Below are 21115 nucleotides of genomic sequence, written 5' to 3' on the forward strand. Positions count from 1 at the left end.
CTCATAGCATAAAATATAAAGAAGCTACCGACGCCGAGCAAGAAGTGAAACGAAGACGTAGAGGGCGGGCAGGAAGAAGAGATTGACCGCGTATACGACAACAGTAGACGCAACCATGAAGAGGCTGCGAGAAGATTCAGAATCCCGACCGTTGTTTCCCTAAGTGGAGCCCTCCCAAAACGTAGGACGACCGTGCAAGCAAACGACGAGACGAAAATACGAAGGCAGAAACCGGCAACAGATGCGCGAAAGCAGACGACGCAGAAGTACAAGAAGGGGAAGAAGACGCAGTGCAACAGACAAACGCGCGCTCTAGAAGGGACTACCCACTACCGGTGCCGTTGTAATCGGGCTAGAAAAAGAGATTGGTAGGCGTTTCCATGGCCCTCTGGGACGCACACTGCCACGGGGTAATGGAGAACGCAGGGGAAGAAAGCTACGACAAAGCCGACGAGGACGAACAGGCTACAACGGATCGAACGGCGACCAACCGAGAAAAGGCGGTTGTTTGGTGCCGGACGACGACAGGCACAGTACTCGGCGTCCGGCAGCAAAGTTGAGGACATCAGTGTCTCTGCTTTTCTATTTCCTACCCCCCCTCCCTGCTATTATCTTTGCCCAATCGAGTCCCCAAGGACGCTGCACTGCTCCCTCGGGATGGTCACCATGCGAGGCCGAGATGAGTGTTGCAGGACCTGTCCGAGTGCAACGCAAATAAAGGCTTCTACGTATGCTCCGCGGCAATCTGCGACGATATCGTTCCTCAACCGCATTCATTACAGCAACGCGTCCGTTGACGCAAAATAAATAAAATAGTAATAACTGAAGACAGGGGAGAAATTAGAGGAAAGGCACAGAGGCCGGCCCAAGCTAGTGTCCGCCGGTGGGTTGGAGAAACTGATTAAGTGACGGCAGCGGCGAATGGTCATTTCAAGCACGAAAAAGAAAAACGGGAGAATGATGCCTGCTGTAGAGAGTACACAGATTGATTAATTCGTAAACTGGACAGGAAAACACCGGCGATTATTTGTCTACGGCTTTTTTACAGCTACTGGCAGAACTGGAATAGAGACAGATATTCTGCCATGTACCAGTAAAGTGAAGCATCAGAAGGCTTGAAGGAATCTGAAAACAGTGAAAACTCTAACTTGGGAGACACACCAATTTAATTACCCGAGCCACGAGACCGTATCGACCACAGGACACACAATTCCAGTGCACTCCTGGCCACGGTAAGTTAGAATCATTACTCAATCTCAAATGCACTGCGTTTCCAACTTTTCTGTGTTTCCTTTCTTTTTCTTTTTTGTATACTCTAATAAAGTCGGATTCCTAATTGCAAAGTAAGTGCAACAGTATTTTTCAAATTTCTCCAAACCAAAACCGTATCCAGATATCAACCACCACTTCAAGGCACATTATTGCATACCTTTGGGTAATTATTAGATAAAGAGAATGAAAAGGACATAACCGCTCTAGTCCGTGTCTAGAGGCCGTCCAAAAACTTTAGAAATCTACAGCTTTCTTTAAAATTCTTGCGAGCACGCAGCGCATGACAGCCATCCGGCTAACGCAATAAAAGCTGAGCAATTTATGTCTCATCCAGGCCTAGGCAGAAGCCAGTTCGGCGTGATGAAAAACTAGAAAACGCGGAAAAAAAAAAGAAGATCGTACTTCGCGTATATATACAGTTCTCCTGTTCTGACTTCGTTGGTAAAAACTCGCCGTTATTCGTTGTATATTAATGCAAATTTTCGCGCGATGTGGGACGGAGAAATATGAGGAGGGATATATATGCGGACTTCACGAACGCAAACGCGAACGCGAGTCGAACTTGGAAAGGCCCGGCCCCTCTTATGCTAAGAGCGCATAATTTGACTGCGCTTACCCGTGAATTTGTTTACATCCCATTTACATCTCATGTGCATGTAGTAATCGCTGCACTTGGTAATTCATCAAACTTTTCAATTTAATATGTCGCTTCCTAGAGGCCCGAAACGGAGTGAACGCACCAAAGCATTTCTTAAACGGCACAACGAGCGTTCCTGGCTCGCATAATATGACAAACCGGCATCGGCGACGAGGTTACGTTTAATAAGAGTCACGTGGCAAAAAATATTATGCAGGTGCCAAGCATGCGCTGTTGCAGGGCAGAAAGAGAACAATTTATTCCCCACAGGCTGCGCGAGACGTGTACGGAGAAACTGTTCTAAGTAAACGATCCACGTAATGTTTATTACTTTAAGTCGGAAAACAGGGATGATATTCCGTAGGGAAAGCAAACACATTCACATAAGTCAAGGATGCATTAGTGCATATGTTTTCTTTCCCTCCGTCCACGTTAGTTAGCGCTGCCTAAGTAAAGAAGGTCAACCAGACGAGACGTCTGGTTTGGTACCCCAGACTGGGAGTAAGGATAAGGGGGAATAGAAAGAGGGAAATAGTAAAATCTCGAGGACATGTAAAAGGCAACTGAATGTAATACGGTGGCAGATATGATGGCCATCAAATAACCGAACGGTATGGATGTTCATTCGCTTATGATGCAAATGAAATCACTTGGTTTTCTACCATGCAAAAAAAAAAAATGCGGATCTCCCGCACTCTGGGAATCGATGTAAGCGAAGTTTTAAATGCTGTTTGCTTTAATTGACGATAAATAGCGGTGATGGCGGCGGTGAATGTGTGATGCCTTCAGCATTTGTAGTCCAATACGAGAGTGGTGAGTTGATGTTAAACGCTACCTTGCGTGCTCTATTGCTGTTTGTCTGCGTAGTCCACAGAACACAGAAGGAGACGGGTTTGCTTGAGGCATCGTTGTGTGTCATTCATAATGCCTGACAGGGTTGATCATGATCATTGTCTCACATGGCCCATCGCATCGTAGCAGAAGTGTTAAACGTTAATTGAATTAAGGGGCTGCACGTAATTCAATTAATTATTACAATTGCACGCATACATTGAACGCATACATTCGCGGTATGCACCACGTTTCTCTGCGTAGCCTAGACGCTCCTGTACCGCACGACACTTCTTTCGGGCCTGGGTGTCCTCCATGCTGAGTGCACGCTTTGGAGCCATTTTGATGGCGCGTGTTTACGTGCTCCTTCTGCATACGTGATCAACACGCTTTTCAGACGCCAGCTTCAAGCGCTCTCTTCAGGCTATGGACGATTGTAATGTTTACGCTATCACAGCCCAACACGCGACCTCCACAACCCAGCACCTGTATTTTTGTCACATAGGAAAGCAAACACAGCACGTGTCATGTGTACAAACTGTGAAACGCTGCAGCGGCGGCGCAGGCCGGTTGGGTATATGGATGGATGGATGGATGGATGTTATCAGCGTCTCCTCTGGAACGGGTCGGTGGGTTGCGCCACCATGCGCAGGGGCGAGCGCCATCTGACGGTGTTGCGAGAAAGCCAGCGGTGCGTGCCAGCAAGACCACAGTAGCAGCAGCAGCGCCCGAAAAGTCGGGAGAAGAGGCAAAGAAAGCTTGGCTTAAAAAAAAAAAGAAATTGCGCAGACACTCTTAAATCTGCTTCCATGTGGGAATGCGAAAATATTATAGGCCCTTTGGTGAATTGCTTTTTTTTCCCTCGTGGTTTCCTTGTTCGCGCAAGTTCTCGCCTGCGTTCTAACTGCGCCTCGGTAAGGCCAAATAAAAACGAGCCAAGCGTCTCAACGGGCTGGCTTGCCTGCGTGTGACGTGACGTATGCAATGACGCACGCGTTCGGCATACCTTCAGTAAATCACAACCGTGCAGCCACCGCGGCGTCGGGGAAGCTTGCTCGTCTCGCTTCCCGGCGGCCCGGGTTCGATTACCACACCGAAATCTAACAAACCTTCTTTTCAAAGGCATTAATTTACATTGTTCACGCGAACGTCCCTGGGAAATGTGACGTCAATCCGAACATTTGTGACGTGTTTTTACTCTTTGCGGAGTCGGCCATATTTTGGTGCCATCTTTCAATCCCGCCGACGGATTTTCGCGCATTGGGGCATATAATGCTTTCGCATTAAGGTAATACGGCATCTACGCCACTAAAACGATGACATCCAAACAAGACTGTGGCTTACAAATGCATCGAAATTTCAATTTATCAACAGTAGCCGAACAAGAAAAATGCGGCTTGACTGGAGGAGGGAGGCGGGGGACGATTTCAGATAGAAAACGTTCCGGCTTTTATCGAAGGTTGGGGGCCTACGCATGTGTCCTTGCCAACGTTTATATGGTTGGCGTCGTTCCTTGACGTTTTGACAATAATTCACCACCAGTAGTCCTCCGGATATTGTCAGACACCCAGGTTTTAGTAACTTCACAGAGAACAAGTCTTCTTGTCCTCTTGTGGTTCGTTGTATTCACGTTTGTGTGGTCACCGTCCCCGTGTTACACTTACACACGGATATCTCGCTCGGTTGAGCTCTTCAGACTGTCCCGACCGAACTGAACGCACGCATTCGGTAACGACTGTCGTGCATATCTCGCTTGCTCCAAAACCATCGTTATCCCGCCACAGCTAGCTGCCCGATTCACCGAAATCTTTTGCCAGTTCCGCATTACCTGAACGCGACGGAATTGAGAGCCCGGATGTAGACACGCTGCGTATTGTCTAGAGCGCGTGGTTGACCTAAACGCACGTCGTCAATCCTTCTTTCAATCATTCCATCCCCCTCTTCATGTAGAGGGTGCCAAACTAGACAATGTATATTTATAATCCCTGCCTTTTCTTTCCTCTCTCTCCCTCTATTTACAAGTTCTAAATTTGAATCAGCCTGACAAAAGAAATCGTCCGAAAAAGAAAAGAATTCTAATATTCTCCCGCACACAACTCGCTGCACGTGCCGCTAGAAGACGAAATTCGATGACGTCGACTTGAACGCGCAGTCCTCAATTAACTTCCACCGAATCCCCGGCTGTCAGCACATCGATTCAAGAAAGAACAAACAGAGAATATCACTTAGTTCCATTCTTCCAAAGCTCTGCAATACGACTTAAGGCAGAAGAACGAAGTTTTTTTCAGGTGAAAAAAAAAACGTAATAAGGAGGAAAGGAGGAACTTGCAAACGTCCAAAAGTAGTGGCGCGAACCGTTGATGGGGAGAGAACATGATAACCATTAGGGAATCCAGGGGACCCAAGATAGAAACGCAAGCAACACCGGATTTCAAAGACTCAGATGCAAAGACAATTTAATACCTTCGACTTTCACGAGCGACTTAGCAAAGGTAATAAGCGGCTTTGCGCCGTTGGGGCTAGAGAGGATCGTACGACGAAAAAAAAGAAAAGAAACACACGCACACAGAGAAGAAGAAGGAAGAAAATGACAGGATGAAACAGGGAAACAGCGGCTGATAACGCAGCATGAGCAGCGGACCGTGAGACGTGACGATGCGAAGAAACGCGCTGAAAGGGATAAGGGAAACTAACGGGACGCAGCGCGACCCGCGCGAGCGCCTACTATAGTACGAAGGTAATGACATCATCGCCGGATGTACGGGAGTATGAAACGTCGTCCTAGCAACGATGGAGATAGCATACTAGTTCTGTATTAAATCCGTTACTAGGCAGGCTACAAGTAGCAGCTGAACAAAACACACAGGGACACGGAAATCCTGATCTGCAGCATTCCATTTCTGTCATGAAATGGCGAGAGACAAAGAAGCTATTCGATGAAAAGTGGCCGCATTGGTACGGCGGTGGCTCACCGAGCGTCTCACAACAGGTGACAGCGATGGCGTAGAAAATTATGCAATAGACGCAAAACGCAGTGAACTTGCTCAGCGTATACACGAAAGGACACCCGGCGTCTGAACGATGACGAAGCGGAAATGGTGGATTAGAGAAAACGCGTAATGTACGTGCTAAGTGCGCTTAGAAACATGGAGGGAACGTAAACAACATGCAAAGTAGCACATCAGTGAAACGCTTTTCTCTGGAACGATACGTTCAGACAACTCTGCATGAATAAAGCCAACCTAGTTGGCCAGCGCTTGTCCCATGCCATTCCGTGCTTGTGTTTACGTTCTCTCTTCTTTTTTTTGTGCTGTAGTCAACATTGATGTTGACTAACTAGCACAGCTGTCCACCCTCGCTACATGTGATGATGGTATAATATACCAATTTTCTGTACCTTTTTCAACCCACTCCTGCTATAGCGCAAATTGCGCTGCAGTATGTATAAATAAATAAATAAATAAATAAATATTAAAGCAAAAGCTTTACTAACCGCGCCGAGCCGAGTTTCGCCGCCGCCAGCAATTTGACCTTCATTTGACCGCAGCTGCGCCGTAGCCTTGACAACGCATCACGAGACTCGCCGCGCCGAGCTCCGCCGCCGTCACCGGCTTGGCGCATGCGTTCTCCGCAGCTGGGTCACCGCCAGATCACGTGACTCGCCACGCGCCTGACTAAGAGGAGGGCCGCGGTCGCCTAGTCAGTGCGAGCGTACGAGCTCGGCCATGGATGAGACTGAGGCCGGACCGTCTTCTCTGAGCGTTGCGCGGCAGCGGGAGGCTTTACGCCGTAATCGCCAAGCGGCGTCTGACGGATATCACACGGATATCACACGGCAAGCTGATTCACTGGAGAGGGTCCGGAATGCAACAGGCATCGCACCTTCGAGATCAATGTAGCGACCATGTACCCGCCTTGTCCGTTTGTGCTTCGACGCTGCGTATGTTCGCAGCGTCTCTTTGCATGTCTGGCACTTGCGCTTTCCCTGTGGTACAATAGGCGTCGCACCGTCGAGCGATGCGTGTCTACCTAAGTATAATCACAGTCATGTCAAGCCACTGACCTAGGCCTGACCAGCCATCATACCTGGCTTAAGGATGATTGTATGCCTAAGTATAATCATTACAGCTAAATTAAAGGTTAACCAAGTGAAACCAAGACTTAACCAGTCTAAACCAAGCTTTCGCTTTGCATTTCCAGGGTTAGGTGAGCTAAGCCGCAGCCAACTTATTTAATTTTTTTTCGCGCTGTTTCACTCCCGACGTTTCAGACTTGAACGCTAGCTTATGGGAGCGTTAGAAGACCGTCCTCAGCCTGTAAGCACGGGCGTTTTCTAACTCTAAAGATCGATGCCCGTGCATTGGTTGCTAAAATCTATGGTCGATTTGTGGGCAACAAAATTGTTGTAGAGAAGCGTTCAATATTTTGTGAGCAGGTTAACCTGACGTTAATGTAAAGAGAATTGAAAAAAAGAAACAGTTCCTATAGCAACCTAATATGGCGGCGTCTACGAACCGCAAATGAAGTCGTGTATACCGGCTACCGTAATGAATCCGTACGGAATCGTTCGTTTGCAATCAACGCTGTGGTACGCCGTCTGTGTGCGCACAGACATACACAAAGAAACGATATAGCAATATGGGACAAAGCTGACAATAACAAGGCTTTAGGGTATCTGAAATCGATTGTTCATCCGTCGCCACCTTGGAAGTCATATCTTGGACGACAGTTCCGGCCAGCCGGCGTTGGTGCCTATCACAAATGGCCTTTGCAACATAAATACGTCGTGTGATTTCGCCCGGTATTCAAAACGGTTCTTCCCCTAGGCCACTTCATATAGTGTGGACGTCCCTGACTTTTCGACCCGCGATGAAAAACCTAGATTTTAAGTGCGACCGTTACTGAAAGTGTAAAAAACCGAACAGTGCATGCAGACAGCAACACAGTGAAATAACGAATCCGTCGAGAAACCAGCCGGACAAAACGCGGACGGATTTCGCGGAGCCTGGGAGGCAGAGAACGCGGAAACGGTGACTCACCACAGAGAGGTCCCGGCCCTTCGAGCGCAAGCTCTTCACTGCCTTCTGCTTGCTGCTGCCCGGCGATGCCTTCTCCAGGGTCCGGGTCCTGAAACCATGCGCCATCACAGAGATGAGTTTCTGGAAAACTCTTTCGCAAAGATATATGTGCATACGCTGTGCTCATGTGATACACGCTTACAACATCAAAGCTCGTCACCTAGTCTCTCTATCTCTTTCTCCCTCTCTTTATTTATTTGTTTTTCTTTCTTTACTCGGGTATACACTTCAGCCTGGAACGCCTGCACCCCCGTGGAAGAAGACATGAATCCGCACTTCCGTGATTCGCACAGCAACGATCGCTGGAAGAAAGTTCACTCAGTTCGCCACTTGCGCTGTTTACCGAACATTTGTGTCACTTTTTTTTTGTCTAAGCCACGGTATGCGTCACGCTTACACGACGGTGCTTTCACGTCGTCATATTCGTGAACCTGCCGTCGAAACCTCGTTTTCAACATGACATGCTTGCGCGACAGCTTGTTTACCTAAATATATTACGAGGGTAAGCTCGTTATTCTTCTCAACTTGGTACACACGCATGCACATATATTTACGACGACGACCTGCTGTCACAGAGCACGCTGAGACTTTCAGAAAGTGCGCCACGCGAGCAGCGTAAGACGTACGGTACCATGTCTATGTGGGTTCTAAGCCTGTTGCCGCCTCGCCTGTTTGTCTCTGTGGGAAGACATTTGCACTTTCTAACATGCGAAAAGAAGACGAAAAACTGGTATCGTCAATAACACCGCGCATGAGATGGGACAAACTTAATTAAAGCAATGCACTCAGCCAGCCTTTGCTCCTATTTTCAGCCCATAAATAATGCTGCATTGAAGTAGAAACTACGTTTAGTTTTATGCGATCAGAAGAATTTTAGGGCTTTCTTTAATGACTTTACCCAAATAAACTGACCTAAGAAATCGTTTATGGGGAGCCTGTGTCTACTACTGTGAACACGGTACTCTCCCTCTCTTAGCCCATTGCCTTTACCTTCTTTCCTTTCTTTTTCAATCTCTCATCCCCCTTCCCTCGTGCATGGCAGACAACCACGTGCCCGTTTGTTTAACCTGCCCACCCCCTCTCCCCCTCTTCTTGTTTTGTAACTCTCTCTATCCGATCAAAAGTGGTGATCACGCGCATGCGCACATCCCCGTGCAAGGTATCGCAATACGCTCGAGCCCACACGTGAGCGTACTCAAAATCACAGAGAGTACTTCGAAACCAATCTCTCCGACCTTTTTTTCCTTTTGTCAGCAGGCTGATCATCTGAACGCGCGACACAGGTTCGGTTTTTGTTGAACACGCTCAGTTACAATGAATGCAAAGTGCCTATTAGTGAGACATGATCCTGAGAGAGCGAAAACAAAAAGTCTTCCCTTTCATGTTTTGTGAGCAGAGCACGCCGAATTAGGCACACCGCAACTCACAACGGTGCAATAATTCTCGTTTTTATGAAACTAATGGAATTTTCACTATGTCACTTGTGAAGCAATTGGACTCAAGGCTTTCACAATACAGCTGTGTTGCCTTTCAGCATTCTCGCGTCGCTATTTTATCATCGTAATGCTAATACCAACGTGGTCCTACGTGGTCGATCATCGATCGATAACGTCGTTGACCTGCCCACGTACGTGCAGCTTGAGAAACGCCGTAAGCGTCTCTGTGCTTCTTTGTTCCTCGACGTCAAAGGGACGTATGACAACGTTACGCACGAAGCCATTCTCTGCTCTCGAAGAGGTAGGAGTGGGTAGTCGGATGTTTCAATGGATACGCGCAGCTATTTCATCATACGATCCTTTTTTTGCAAGCACCGAGGAAGACCATACTTCTCTACATTATAGCTACCACGGCGTCCGCCAGGGCGGTGTACTTAGCCCTGTATCATTCAATGTCACCCTAATTGCTCTTCTTGAGCAAGGGCCAAGCACAGTCAGGCTATCAATTACGCGGATGACATTTGCATATGGAGGTCAGCAGTAACACGCCTACAGTTGCGAGCGAGAATTCAGAGAGCTGCCACCCAAACTGCTATCTACCTCCGTAATCGAGGCCTGGAAATTTCCCGCGAGAAATGCGCACTAGTGCCATTTAAGCGCAAGCAGATGACAAACTACAGCGTGATGACAAATGGCCAAAGAATACCATATGTGCGATGTTACGAGTTTCTAGGTGTCATAATCGACAGTGACTTCAGGCATCTTCCACCTGTTCCAAGTTTTTCACTGGCAAGACTTGGGGAATGTTGACAAGTGCTATGCTACAACTATACAGGGTGCTTTTTCTCGGCTTTCTGCGGTACAGCTTGCCAGGAATAACCAACACAGGCAAAACTAATTTAAGCACGATACAAAGTGTTCAGGCTCAAGCGCTCCAGATCTGTCTAGGCCTGCCTCAGAGTGCATCAACTGTGGCGACTATAGCAATCGCTAGAGACCATCTTGTCCAGACCCACATTGAAACTGAAGCACTGAGGACCCATATAAGACATTTTACCAGAACTCCTATCCGCCACCTAGCCTCTCTACCAGCGGACAGACCGCGCACCTCTTTGCGCCAAACGATAACCGCGCATGGTGAATCATTGCCAGCTTGTTTCACTCCTGATGCGAGGCGTTCGATTCCTCCATGGTGCCCCCCTCATTCAAAAATCAACCTGACAATACCTGGCAGCCCGAAAAAAGCTGACCTATCATCACCAGCCATTAAACAGCTCACGTTACTATTTTTGTACGAGAACTACCGTGAGTCTACACATATCTACACTGATGGATCTGTCCTGCCACACAGTTCCGCTGCGGCAATCGTGATACCAGGGGGAGTTACAACCATCAAAGTTAAGACGACTCACGCGACATTATCGACGGCAGCAGAGCTAGCAGCGCTCTTTACTGCCCTTCATTACATCGGTGATGAACCGCCACACAAGTGGACGATCTTCTGCGATCAAAGGTGGCACTGCAGTCTCTACTGCCATCTTTACGATGCGGACAGCACGAACAGCTAGTGTTTCACATTACAGAGACAATGCAACACATAAGTGACGCAGGCCATGAAATATCTTTCCAGTGGCTTCCAAGTCACTGCGGGATTATCAGCAATGAACGGACCGATCAAGCTGCCCTGAAGTCAGCCCATGTTGAGGACCATCACGTACCAATACCATTTTCTGGAACTTACACAGCACGGAAGCTCTGCCTGCTTGCTCGCCAGTGCACCAGGTCGCAATGGAATGAACCACGTTTCAGGAATTCTCGACTATACTCCCTTGATCCCACATTAAGCCTTCGAGTCCCATCAAAGCTTCGCCGTGAAGACGCCACGCTTTTGTATCGACTGTGGTTGGGCGTTGCTTTTACCAAAGCCTATGCGTTCTGCATAGGGATGACCGACACCGCAATCTCTTGACCCCTGCTGCGACGATTCGCTTCGTGAGGCTCACGATACGTCGCGTCGGACAGACAAGCGGCGACACCAAGGTGAGACACGTTTGACGGCTACGGGCTTGATGGATGGCACTTGGTCGCCGGCTACGACGCAGACCAAGGAGCTCCTGTGAAAGTGCGTTATACGCCGCTTCGTTACGGTCACTGCTGGGCCATACCAGGAGCCAAGACGCGCAAATGGAGTCAAGCGTGACACCCCTGTCTGCGAGCATCCCCTTCTTTCTCTGAGACAGGAAGCCGTGTGCGCCCGGAGGTATTTCTCCGATGATGTTACGTGAAGAAAGGCGCCGGACTGATTGTGCGCACTCTCGCCCTCAAGGCGACTACGAGCGCTCCGACTGGATGATGGTGTGACCACGTATTTCATTGGCCTAGAGATCTAGGGAGGACACAAGGGTTAAAATTGTACACGTTTGATGTAGCTAGTGTGCGCTCTGATGTGTGCTCGCCAGAAAGATGTAGCCTTTTGACCTGTAGCTTATGCTACGAGAACGATGTACTGCGCTCCGTGCTCCGGCCAGTACGAGTACCCCTTGTTCTATGTAAATAAGTTTGCCTTTCCAATGGAAATAGACCCTCTGTTTCGTTCCTCATCCTCTCGACCTCGTGCTCTTCACTAAAGAAGCAACGCTCGTCAATAAAACTCGGACGACGCCCTGGGCCCACTTAGCCTCCGCGTGACACCACAGTAGCGTAGGCTACCTACCCATTACGAGACAGACCGGCGGCGTAGGCTAGAGTGGAACCCTCTGTGTGATGCCAGACTCAGAGGCCACGATCCTCGAATCCTGCCAATGGCACATACTCAGTGACTCAAGATGGCGAGAGGTTCATTGAAGAGAGGCACATATACCTAGTGCATACATGACGCATCTCGCTAAGGCGTTGGCGTGAAAGGCATTCTTTGAAAAACGGCATATACCAAGTGAAACTCTGGCGTACAGCTTGTTAAAGCACCGGATTGCTGTCCTTGAGGAACCCTTGTTCAGCAACATCTGTTACAAGTAACAGATGTTGCTTTGAATAATTATAGAAGTCACGAGTCACTAAGAGCGATGTCACAGCAAATACACATGTACGTAGGCGCGCTAGCACGTATACTTCATCCATCCCATAGGAGCACGACGCCCGCCAGGAGAAGGACAAACGGCGTTTAGTTTGAAATTTCAGATCTTTCCTCGGCGCGTAGCGATGTTATTCTCAGCAGACACGATCGTGAGTGCGCATTGTATGCTCTGCGCTTGTCAGCTCAACGTGGCTAGACCTGGTCAGAGGCCCTCTAACTCACCTCACTCTAACTTGTTTTAACTTTAATTATGTATTATTACTACAGTCATACAAGACGCTGACATGTCACTGATGATGATGATCGTTGGTACCACTCCTTGCCAACAACGCCAGATTTTCTGCCTCGCGGGACATATAATGCTTTTGCATTAAAAGAAGGCGCCAGATCTGCTGCACGGTAAACAAGAACACAGTCTAAAGATTTAGCCAGAAAACATTTATTCAAAACGCCCTATATAAGACGCTCTAAGTGCTATAACCTCAAACCACCACCACATATGCTCTAGTTCTCTCTAAAGTTTTGCTAAAGCTCATCCACTTTGTTCACAAAAGCTGCGTATAACTTCAATAATTGCAAAGTATATCGTCTGGAGCGTATGCCTTCTAACTGTCTCTAAAAGAACGGTGTTAGATGACGCGAGACGCATCGATAGGTGTACTTTCACTGCTTATTAGGTGTGATGCGATAACAATACATGTAAAACGTACAAGCATTTTTATAAGAGAGCCGCTTGACTAACTTAAATTTGTTTCATTTGAGAGAAAAAAAAGTAGCAGTTTCGTCCGAAAGGCGAAGCATCGATTGCGATTGCAAATTATTAGACAGCTACACGAAGTAAGAAAAGTAGTGTTATCGGTCGTATAAACTCGTAAACATTCGCTTACTGACTAAATTAACAAGCGTGGTGTCGCGCGAGCACAGCCAAGCATAAACACATTTCATTCGATGAGCGCGGACACTCGCTGTCAAAACGCTGTCGTGAGGACTCGCGGCAGCAGCAGCGAGCGAATTGACCTTCGCGCCGCCTTTCGCTGCAACGTGAACTAAGCGGCGAGAACACAGCGCGCACGAAGCTATCAGCTCTTGGCGCACCTAGACTCTGTACACATCGCACATCGCTTTCAAGATCACTTTAGGCACATTTTTACAGGCAGTACAGATGGAGCTACATATAAGCCTGTTCGCTATATGAGCGCCGTGCTACGTGTGGGCTATGTCAAGAATGGCGAGCCGCTAAGCAAGATTGCCACCTTGCCACCCGATTACGACAAGGGGTGCAAGACGCGCACCTCTCCCTCTCCGTCGCTGCAGCTGGGAGGCGTTCAAAGAAGCGGCCGTTGTGCTGAAAACCCGCTTCCTTCCTCCAGCCCCATCGACATTGTGACGGGACGAGTTCGGTGTGTGGACAATGATTCCAGAGTTCCCCAACGCGGAGCTGATTTGACACGGCTGGACAAGCTGCCGCGGGAACGACCTATTTTTGTGCTTCTCACGGTTCGGAGTGGCACGGAACAACGAGCGACCCTCGATCGGCAACGATAGTTCCCGGAACGGCACCCGCCAACGCCGTCGTCGGGCATCAGAGCGCGGTTGCCTTTGTGTACGTAAACTGTTCTGCAGAGCGGCGGCGCGTTGGTGATGAGTAAACGAACAGTCGCCGCGTCGTAGGACCGGCGCATCGAGTGTATAAAAACTGTGGTTGTGCGAATGCTGAGGACACTTCTCTTGAGCAGTCATGTTAGACTGAGTCACTTCTCTCATGCAGTCATGTTGGACTGTTACTCTTTTTCTCAAGCAGTCATGTTAGACTGAGTTAATTTCTGTAAATAAACCCTTTTTCCTCGTTCTCGATGAGAAGCAGTTCTTCACTTCATCAACGATCTCAGCGTAAATAAGTTGGACGACGGCATGGGCCAGCTACCTTCGAATTCATGCCGTACTCCAATCTTGGCAAAGGGCCACGGACGATGGGATTGAGCCCCCAATCCTGACAACTGGCTGACAGCGGTGAGATGGACTTTGCGACATGGTGCTGTATCTGCGGTGAGTGCTTGGTTTTTGCTTTGACTCTCTAGGCTTCATTGTGTGGTTGTTCTGTTTAGAACAGTAGGGAAGCTAGATTGTTGTGTGTTAGCTAGGTTGTGTTTTCCTAGCTAGATTTAGAGAGCAGAATCAAGGCAGTAAAGCAGCAGTCATGGAGTTAAGGACACTGCTGAGAGACGAGTTGTTGATTGTTGGTGAGGAACTGGGCCTAGATGTACGCAAGGAAATGCTCAAATCGGAATTATTGGAGCTAATTTCCGAAAAGGCCAGTGAGGAAGAAATTGAAATGGGGTTTGAACTTCTGAAAAAGAGAGAAGAACGAGAAAGAAAAGAACAAGAGAGAGAGGAACGCGATAAAGATCGCGAGTTAAGAAAAATGCAACTGGAACTTGAAAGCAAACGTTTGGAGATGTCTCAAGGAAGTGAAGGCGCTCTGGGACGATCAAGTGAGGCAGAATCGTACCGCATGGACAGGCTATTAAAGCCATTTGAGGTCGGGACCGACATAGGCTTGTTCCTAAGCAATTTTGAAAGGACTTGCGAAAAGATGAACTTCGGCCCGAGTACATGGCCACAGCGGTTGCTGTCTATGTTGCCGTGTGAGGCGGCGGAAGTAATCGCCAGACTAAGTGTGCAGGATGCATATGATTATGCAAAAGTTAAGGCTAGTCTCCTGAAGAAATACCGCCTTTCAGCCGAAGATTTTCGGCAAAGGTTTAGGAGCACAGGCAAGAAAGATAGCGAGGGCTATCCGGAGTTTGCATATAGCTTAAAGGCCAACCTAGTCGAGTGGCTTAAAAGCGCGGAAGCGTACGACAGCAGAGACATGATCATTGAATGCATGTGTCTAGAGCAGTTTTACAAAACCATCCCCCAAGCTGTGAAACTGTGGGTGCAAGACAGAGGTAATGTAAACACTGTAGAAAGGGCGGCTGAATTAGCCGAAGAGTACGCAACCCGTAGAAAGTTGAACGCCGAGGAGGGAAACTGGGACGGTCGAAATGGACCGCGGAAACCATTTCCGTTCAAAAAGGGTGCGCAAACTAGACGATCAGAGCCTGTAGACATGGCGGAAAAGCCCGCAGAAAAGAGCGAGGAGAAACTTAACGGAGAAACCGCACAAAAAGAACAGAAAAGAAAATTCGAATCTGTTAGACCAATTCGCTGTTACAAATGCCACACACTGGGACATATAGCTGTAAACTGCGAGAAGTCTAGCGTAGTTTTTTCCTACGTGAAGGAAAAGGATGAGAATATGGAACTTTTAAGTCCATATCTCCACGACCTGCAAGTTAATGGAAAACCATGCCGAGTGCTAAGAGACAGTGCCGCCACGCTGGACATTGTCCATCGGTCTTACGTGATGGTAGATGACTTCACCGGAGAAGTAGCGTGGATAAAACAGGTTGTAGAAGAACACAGCGTGTGTCTGCCCATGGCCAAAGTCAAAATCAGTGGACCATTCGGGGAGCTAGAGACTGAGGCTGCAGTTTCCAAATTTTTGTCACTGCAGTATATCCCTACATCTTTTCGAATCGTTCGAATCAGTTACTGCGTGACAGAGGGCTCAAACTGGGAGAGGGCATAGTACAGGCATTGACACGAGGCCAAGCTCGTAAGATCACGGCGCTTTCGGCTGAAAATGCTCAAGCTCCTCCAGCGGAAGCAGAAAAGGGCATAACTTCAATACCCGAATCCGAGCTAGGCCCGAGGGACGAAAGAATAGTTGAGGAGAGCCTGCCAGCTGACCAGCTCAATGAGAGCGTAGCACTAGAGTGTCAGAGTTCTAGCCTGCAGGAAGAGCAAGCAGACGCGCTCACAAGCGAGACAGGGTCGTTATTATCACCGGCCTCAAAGAACTTCGATCAACTCTTACGCGTGGATAGAGAGTCACTGGCAGCTGAGCAAAAGAATGATGAGAGCTTAGCTAAATTACGTGACACAGCTAAAGAAGGCATTGCTAGGCGCAACGTAACGATACATGAGAGAGGAGGATTGTTGTATCGGCATTACAGAGATCGAAAGGGTAAGATTTTAGATCAGTTAGTCATACCTACTAAGTATAGGGAGGACCTTTTGAGTCTTTGTCATGGAAATGGGTGGTCCGGCCACCTAGGCATAAACAAATCAAAGGAAAGATTGCTTATGGAATACTACTGGCCTGGCTGTTTCAAAGATGTAGAAAACTTTGTAAGATCATGCGACGCCTGCCAGCGTTCTGGTAAACCAGGAGAGACTTGGAAAGCTCCACTGAAGGTAGTGCCCTTAATAACAGAGCCTTTCAGACGGCTTGTAATAGACACGGTAGGGCCTCTTCCAAAAACAAAATCAGGCTACAGGTACTTGTTTACCATGCTGTGTCCGGCTACCAAGTTTCCAGAAGCAATCCCTTTGAAAGAGCTCAGCTCCACTGAAGTAGTAGACGCGCTTTTGACAGTGTTTGCACGAGTTGGGTTTCCAGCCGAAATTCAGGCAGATCAAGGGTCAGTATTCACGAGCGCACTGACTTCCACATTCTTGCAAAAGTGCGGGGTAAAGTTAATAGACAGTTCTGTCTATCACCCTCAGTCAAACAGTGTAGAGAGGTGGCATTCGGTGCTTAAGCGAGTTTTGCGTGCGCTCTGTTACGAGCACAAGGAGGACTGGGAGAACTGTCTGCCGGCTACTTTGTTTGCTTTGCGAACGGTTCCACATGAGGCGACAGGGTGCTCACCAGCAGAACTAGTGTATGGGAGGAGACTCCGTTCTCCACTGAGAATGTTAAGAGAGATGTGGGAGGAAAGAGGGGAGAGTCCAACCGTGGTTGAATACGTGCTAAATTTACTGGAACGGCTAAGCGCAACCCAAGAACTAGTCGGAAAGAACATGGCACTAGCTCAAAAGAACGCCAAATTCTATTACGACACGAATGCGAGGCTTCGTACGTTTAACGCCGGAGACCAGGTAATGATCCTCAAACCTTCAAGAAAGAACAAGCTTGAAGTTCACTGGGACGGGCCCGTTAAAGTGTTGCACAAACTTTCAGAAACTAACTATGCTTTGAGAATGCCCGGTCGCAGGAAGGAAGTGAGGATATATCACTGTAATTTGATGAAGCCGTATGTAGAGCGGAGCGGAGTCGTTAACTATACTGTCAAAGAGCCGGATGGCATTGGTACCAAGTTTAAGGAGTATAGGGCAACCTCCAACTCTGGAATCGGCCTAGACGAAGTAGTAGAACACTCGGTAAGCTCGCATGCTCTAAGACCCGAGCAGCTAGATGAGCTAAAAGGGGTGTTAGGGGAATATCTCGACAGATTCAGCGATCGACCGGGTAGAACCGAACTGATAACGCATGAAATTGAGCTGACCTCTACCGAACCAGTAAGATCAAAACCTTACAGGGTGTCTCCAAGACAGAGAGAGATTATGGAGGCAGAGATACAGCGCATGCTAGAGTTGGGAGTTATTGAGCCCGCTGAGAGTGACTACACGTCACCGCTAATACTCGTAGAAGCCCGTAACAAGGACCCTCGTCCGTGTGTTGACTACAGGAAGTTAAATGCGATCACTAGGGATCAGCTGTACCCGATACCCAACATTGAGGAACGAATTGAAAGAGTTAGCGCTGCTAAATACATTTCAACTATAGATCTCGTGCGGGGGTACTGGCAAGTTCCCCTTTCAGAAAGTGCCAGCCGCTATGCCGCATTCATCTCGCCTGTAGGCACTTTTCGCCCCCTCGCACTCAGCTTCGGGCTGAAGAACGCGCCGTTTAGCTTCTCTAAGTTAATGGATATTGTCCTAAAAGACTTGCAGGAGTTCGCCTTACCTTATCTTGATGATGTAGCCATTTTTTCGGACAGCTGGGAACAACACGTATCGCACCTCAAACAGGTGTTCTCACGGTTGAGGGAAGCCGGCTTAACGATGAAAGCGGAAAAGTGTAGGTTTGGTTGTTCGCAGGTTACTTATCTGGGCCATGTTGTTGGTCAGGGCATGAGACGGCCGGCTGAGCTGAAAATAGCGACGATTGGAAATTTTTCTCAGCCGCGCACGAAAACGGACGTTCGTTCATTTTTGGGACTTGTGGGGTACTATCAACGGTACATTCCGAATTACTCGCAATTGGCAAGTCCATTAACAGACGCCCTCCGAAAGGGAGCACCGAGTAACGTACACTGGGATAAGGACAAAGAGAACGCTTTCCAAAGTTTGAAAACGCTATTGGTTTCTCGCCCTGTGCTTCGCGCGCCAGACTACACAAAGGAATTCATAGTTCAATGCGACGCAAGCGACAGAGGTATGGACGTGGTACTTAGTCAAGTCGGCGACGATAACGAGGAGCATCCTATCCTCTACGCCAGCCGTAAACTAAATGTAAGAGAGGAAGCCTACAGCGCTTCAGAGAAGGAATGCGCTTGTTTGGTTTGGGCCGCCCAGAAGTTGTCGTGTTACTTGTACGGAGCGAAGTTCATCTTCGAGACCGACCACTGTCCTCTGACGTGGCTCAATCAAATGTCAAACAAAAACGGCCGCTTGCTCCGATGGAGCCTCACTCTCCAAGAGTACAACTTCTCCGTTAGATATAAGAAGGGAAAGTTGCATAGCAATGCGGATGGTTTGAGCAGGCTAATTTGAATTCTGCGTTTGAGGGTCCCGCCTAAATTTTAGGGTTACTAGTGTTAACTTTTAATAAGCGAAGAAGATCCCCTCTCATTTGGCAGGATTCCCTCCATGATTGCTGAATGTGTCAGCAGGAATTTGCTTCAGAAATTGGCATAGCGAAATGCAGCATTTTTTGTTTGCTTCTGCACTTATGTTGTTGTTGTTTTTTTTTTGAAGCCTAGCGAGTCTAAAGTGATAGCCAATGCACGCCATCTCGGCGCAGAGCCGTGTTGCGGGGTTCATTTTGCAGTTGCCTGTCCTTGTTGGATGTTTTGGGGCGGTGACATCAATGCACAAGTGGTCGCTGCGAGCCAAGACATCAATCCCCCCCTGACCAGCAGCCGTTCTCTTCCTGCCTAGCGGTTGTCAGCGCTAGACAGTCGAGATTTTTCGGGCCATGGAGGCGCTGTCAAGAATGGCGAGCCGCTAAGCAAGATTGCCACCTTGCCACCCGATTACGACAAGGGGTGCAAGACGCGCACCTCTCCCTCTCCGTCGCTGCAGCTGGGAGGCGTTCAAAGAAGCGGCCGTTGTGCTGAAAACCCGCTTCCTTCCTCCAGCCCCATCGACATTGTGACGGGACGAGTTCGGTGTGTGGACAATGATTCCAGAGTTCCCCAACGCGGAGCTGATTTGACACGGCTGGACAAGCTGCCGCGGGAACGACCTATTTTTGTGCTTCTCACGGTTCGGAGTGGCACGGAACAACGAGCGACCCTCGATCGGCAACGATAGTTCCCGGAACGGCACCCGCCAACGCCGTCGTCGGGCATCAGAGCGCGGTTGCCTTTGTGTACGTAAACTGTTCTGCAGAGCAGCGGCGCGTTGGTGATGAGTAAACGAACAGTCGCCGCGTCGTAGGACCGGCGCATCGAGTGTATAAAAACTGTGGTTGTGCGAATGCTGAGGACACTTCTCTTGAGCAGTCATGTTAGACTGAGTCACTTCTCTCATGCAGTCATGTTGGACTGTTACTCTTTTTCTCAAGCAGTCATGTTAGACTGAGTTAATTTCTGTAAATAAACCCTTTTTCCTCGTTCTCGATGAGAAGCAGTTCTTCACTTCATCAACGATCTCAGCGTAAATAAGTTGGACGACGGCATGGGCCAGCTACCTTCGAATTCATGCCGTACTCCAATCTTGGCAAAGGACCACGGACGATGGGATTGAGCCCCCAATCCTGACAGCTATTCGCTGAGACAGCAGCAACAGCAGCACCCAGCCGCAGGCACGGTAAGCAAAGTTCGAGGGAGTTTGATTAGGAAGGCTCACTGAAAAAGAAAACAATAAAGAGAGATAGAGGAAGAGACAAAACATGGATTCCTGAATTCTCTTCTTGACAAAGCAACACTTATTTTTCCCACTGTAAGTTAGCCGTAACGGTACGGCGCCCAATGTTTTCTGGAGACTTGCTGAAGCGTGCTCACCACTACCGTGATGCGCGCGAAGGAGTCTACAGCATAAGCGCGACTACTTTCTTTCCTTTGCCTGCACTTGCATCCGTCAACGACAACAGCGCCGGGAGAACAGTGTAGCAAGTCATCACACGCATTCAGCGCTCAATCCAGCACGTTGTTCCTCTCAGAACCGGGAATACGTTCTGCGCGTATACTACGGCGGGCAAATATCTCGCGCGCTAAAGGGCATCGAATTGCACGCGATCCAAACCGCGCCGCGCCTGCTACGGGTGCATGAGCAAGGTTCCGGAGAACAGCGTCCATCACTTCGCGCGTTCCACCGCGGACGTCGCACGCATGTTCACTTCGCGAGCCTTTGTACGCATGCCTACAGGGCCTCAGCGCTTCAGCGCGTGTGTTGAATGCTCCCTAGGCTTCGCGATCCATTGCTACACGCACTGGACGTCACTGTATTCCAGACGCATGCCTAACTCCAGTAGCGGGAACAAACCGTAGTTGTGTGTACGCTCCTTCACGCTACAGTGCATAGACAACTTTGCGTACGCAGTGGCAGAGGTACGTACTTGTGGCTCTGGGGAAACATTCGGCCTCATATGCTGATGGGCAGTCGACTAGTTGGGTGCAGAACAGAGTCAGTCGCCAGAAAACATATTGCCGAAATTCTATGGGCAAGTCGA

General features: G+C 48.7%; 1 protein-coding gene across 6 annotated transcripts in view; it reads right to left on the minus strand.

The window, feature by feature from the left end:
• The window catches only part of LOC135910746 (pleckstrin homology domain-containing family G member 5-like), a 747540-nt gene that overhangs the window by 325157 nt on the left and 401268 nt on the right, over positions 1 to 21115 (minus strand). For all 6 annotated transcript variants that reach the window (XM_065442817.2, XM_065442821.1, XM_065442818.2 and 3 more), the window contains one exon: positions 7780 to 7867. In XM_065442817.2, coding sequence (XP_065298889.1) covers positions 7780 to 7867 — 88 coding nt within the window. The remainder of the gene's footprint in view (positions 1 to 7779; positions 7868 to 21115) is intronic.

Source organism: Dermacentor albipictus, chromosome 2, assembly GCF_038994185.2.
Source record: "Dermacentor albipictus isolate Rhodes 1998 colony chromosome 2, USDA_Dalb.pri_finalv2, whole genome shotgun sequence".
NCBI classification, from domain to species: Eukaryota; Metazoa; Arthropoda; class Arachnida; order Ixodida; family Ixodidae; genus Dermacentor; species Dermacentor albipictus.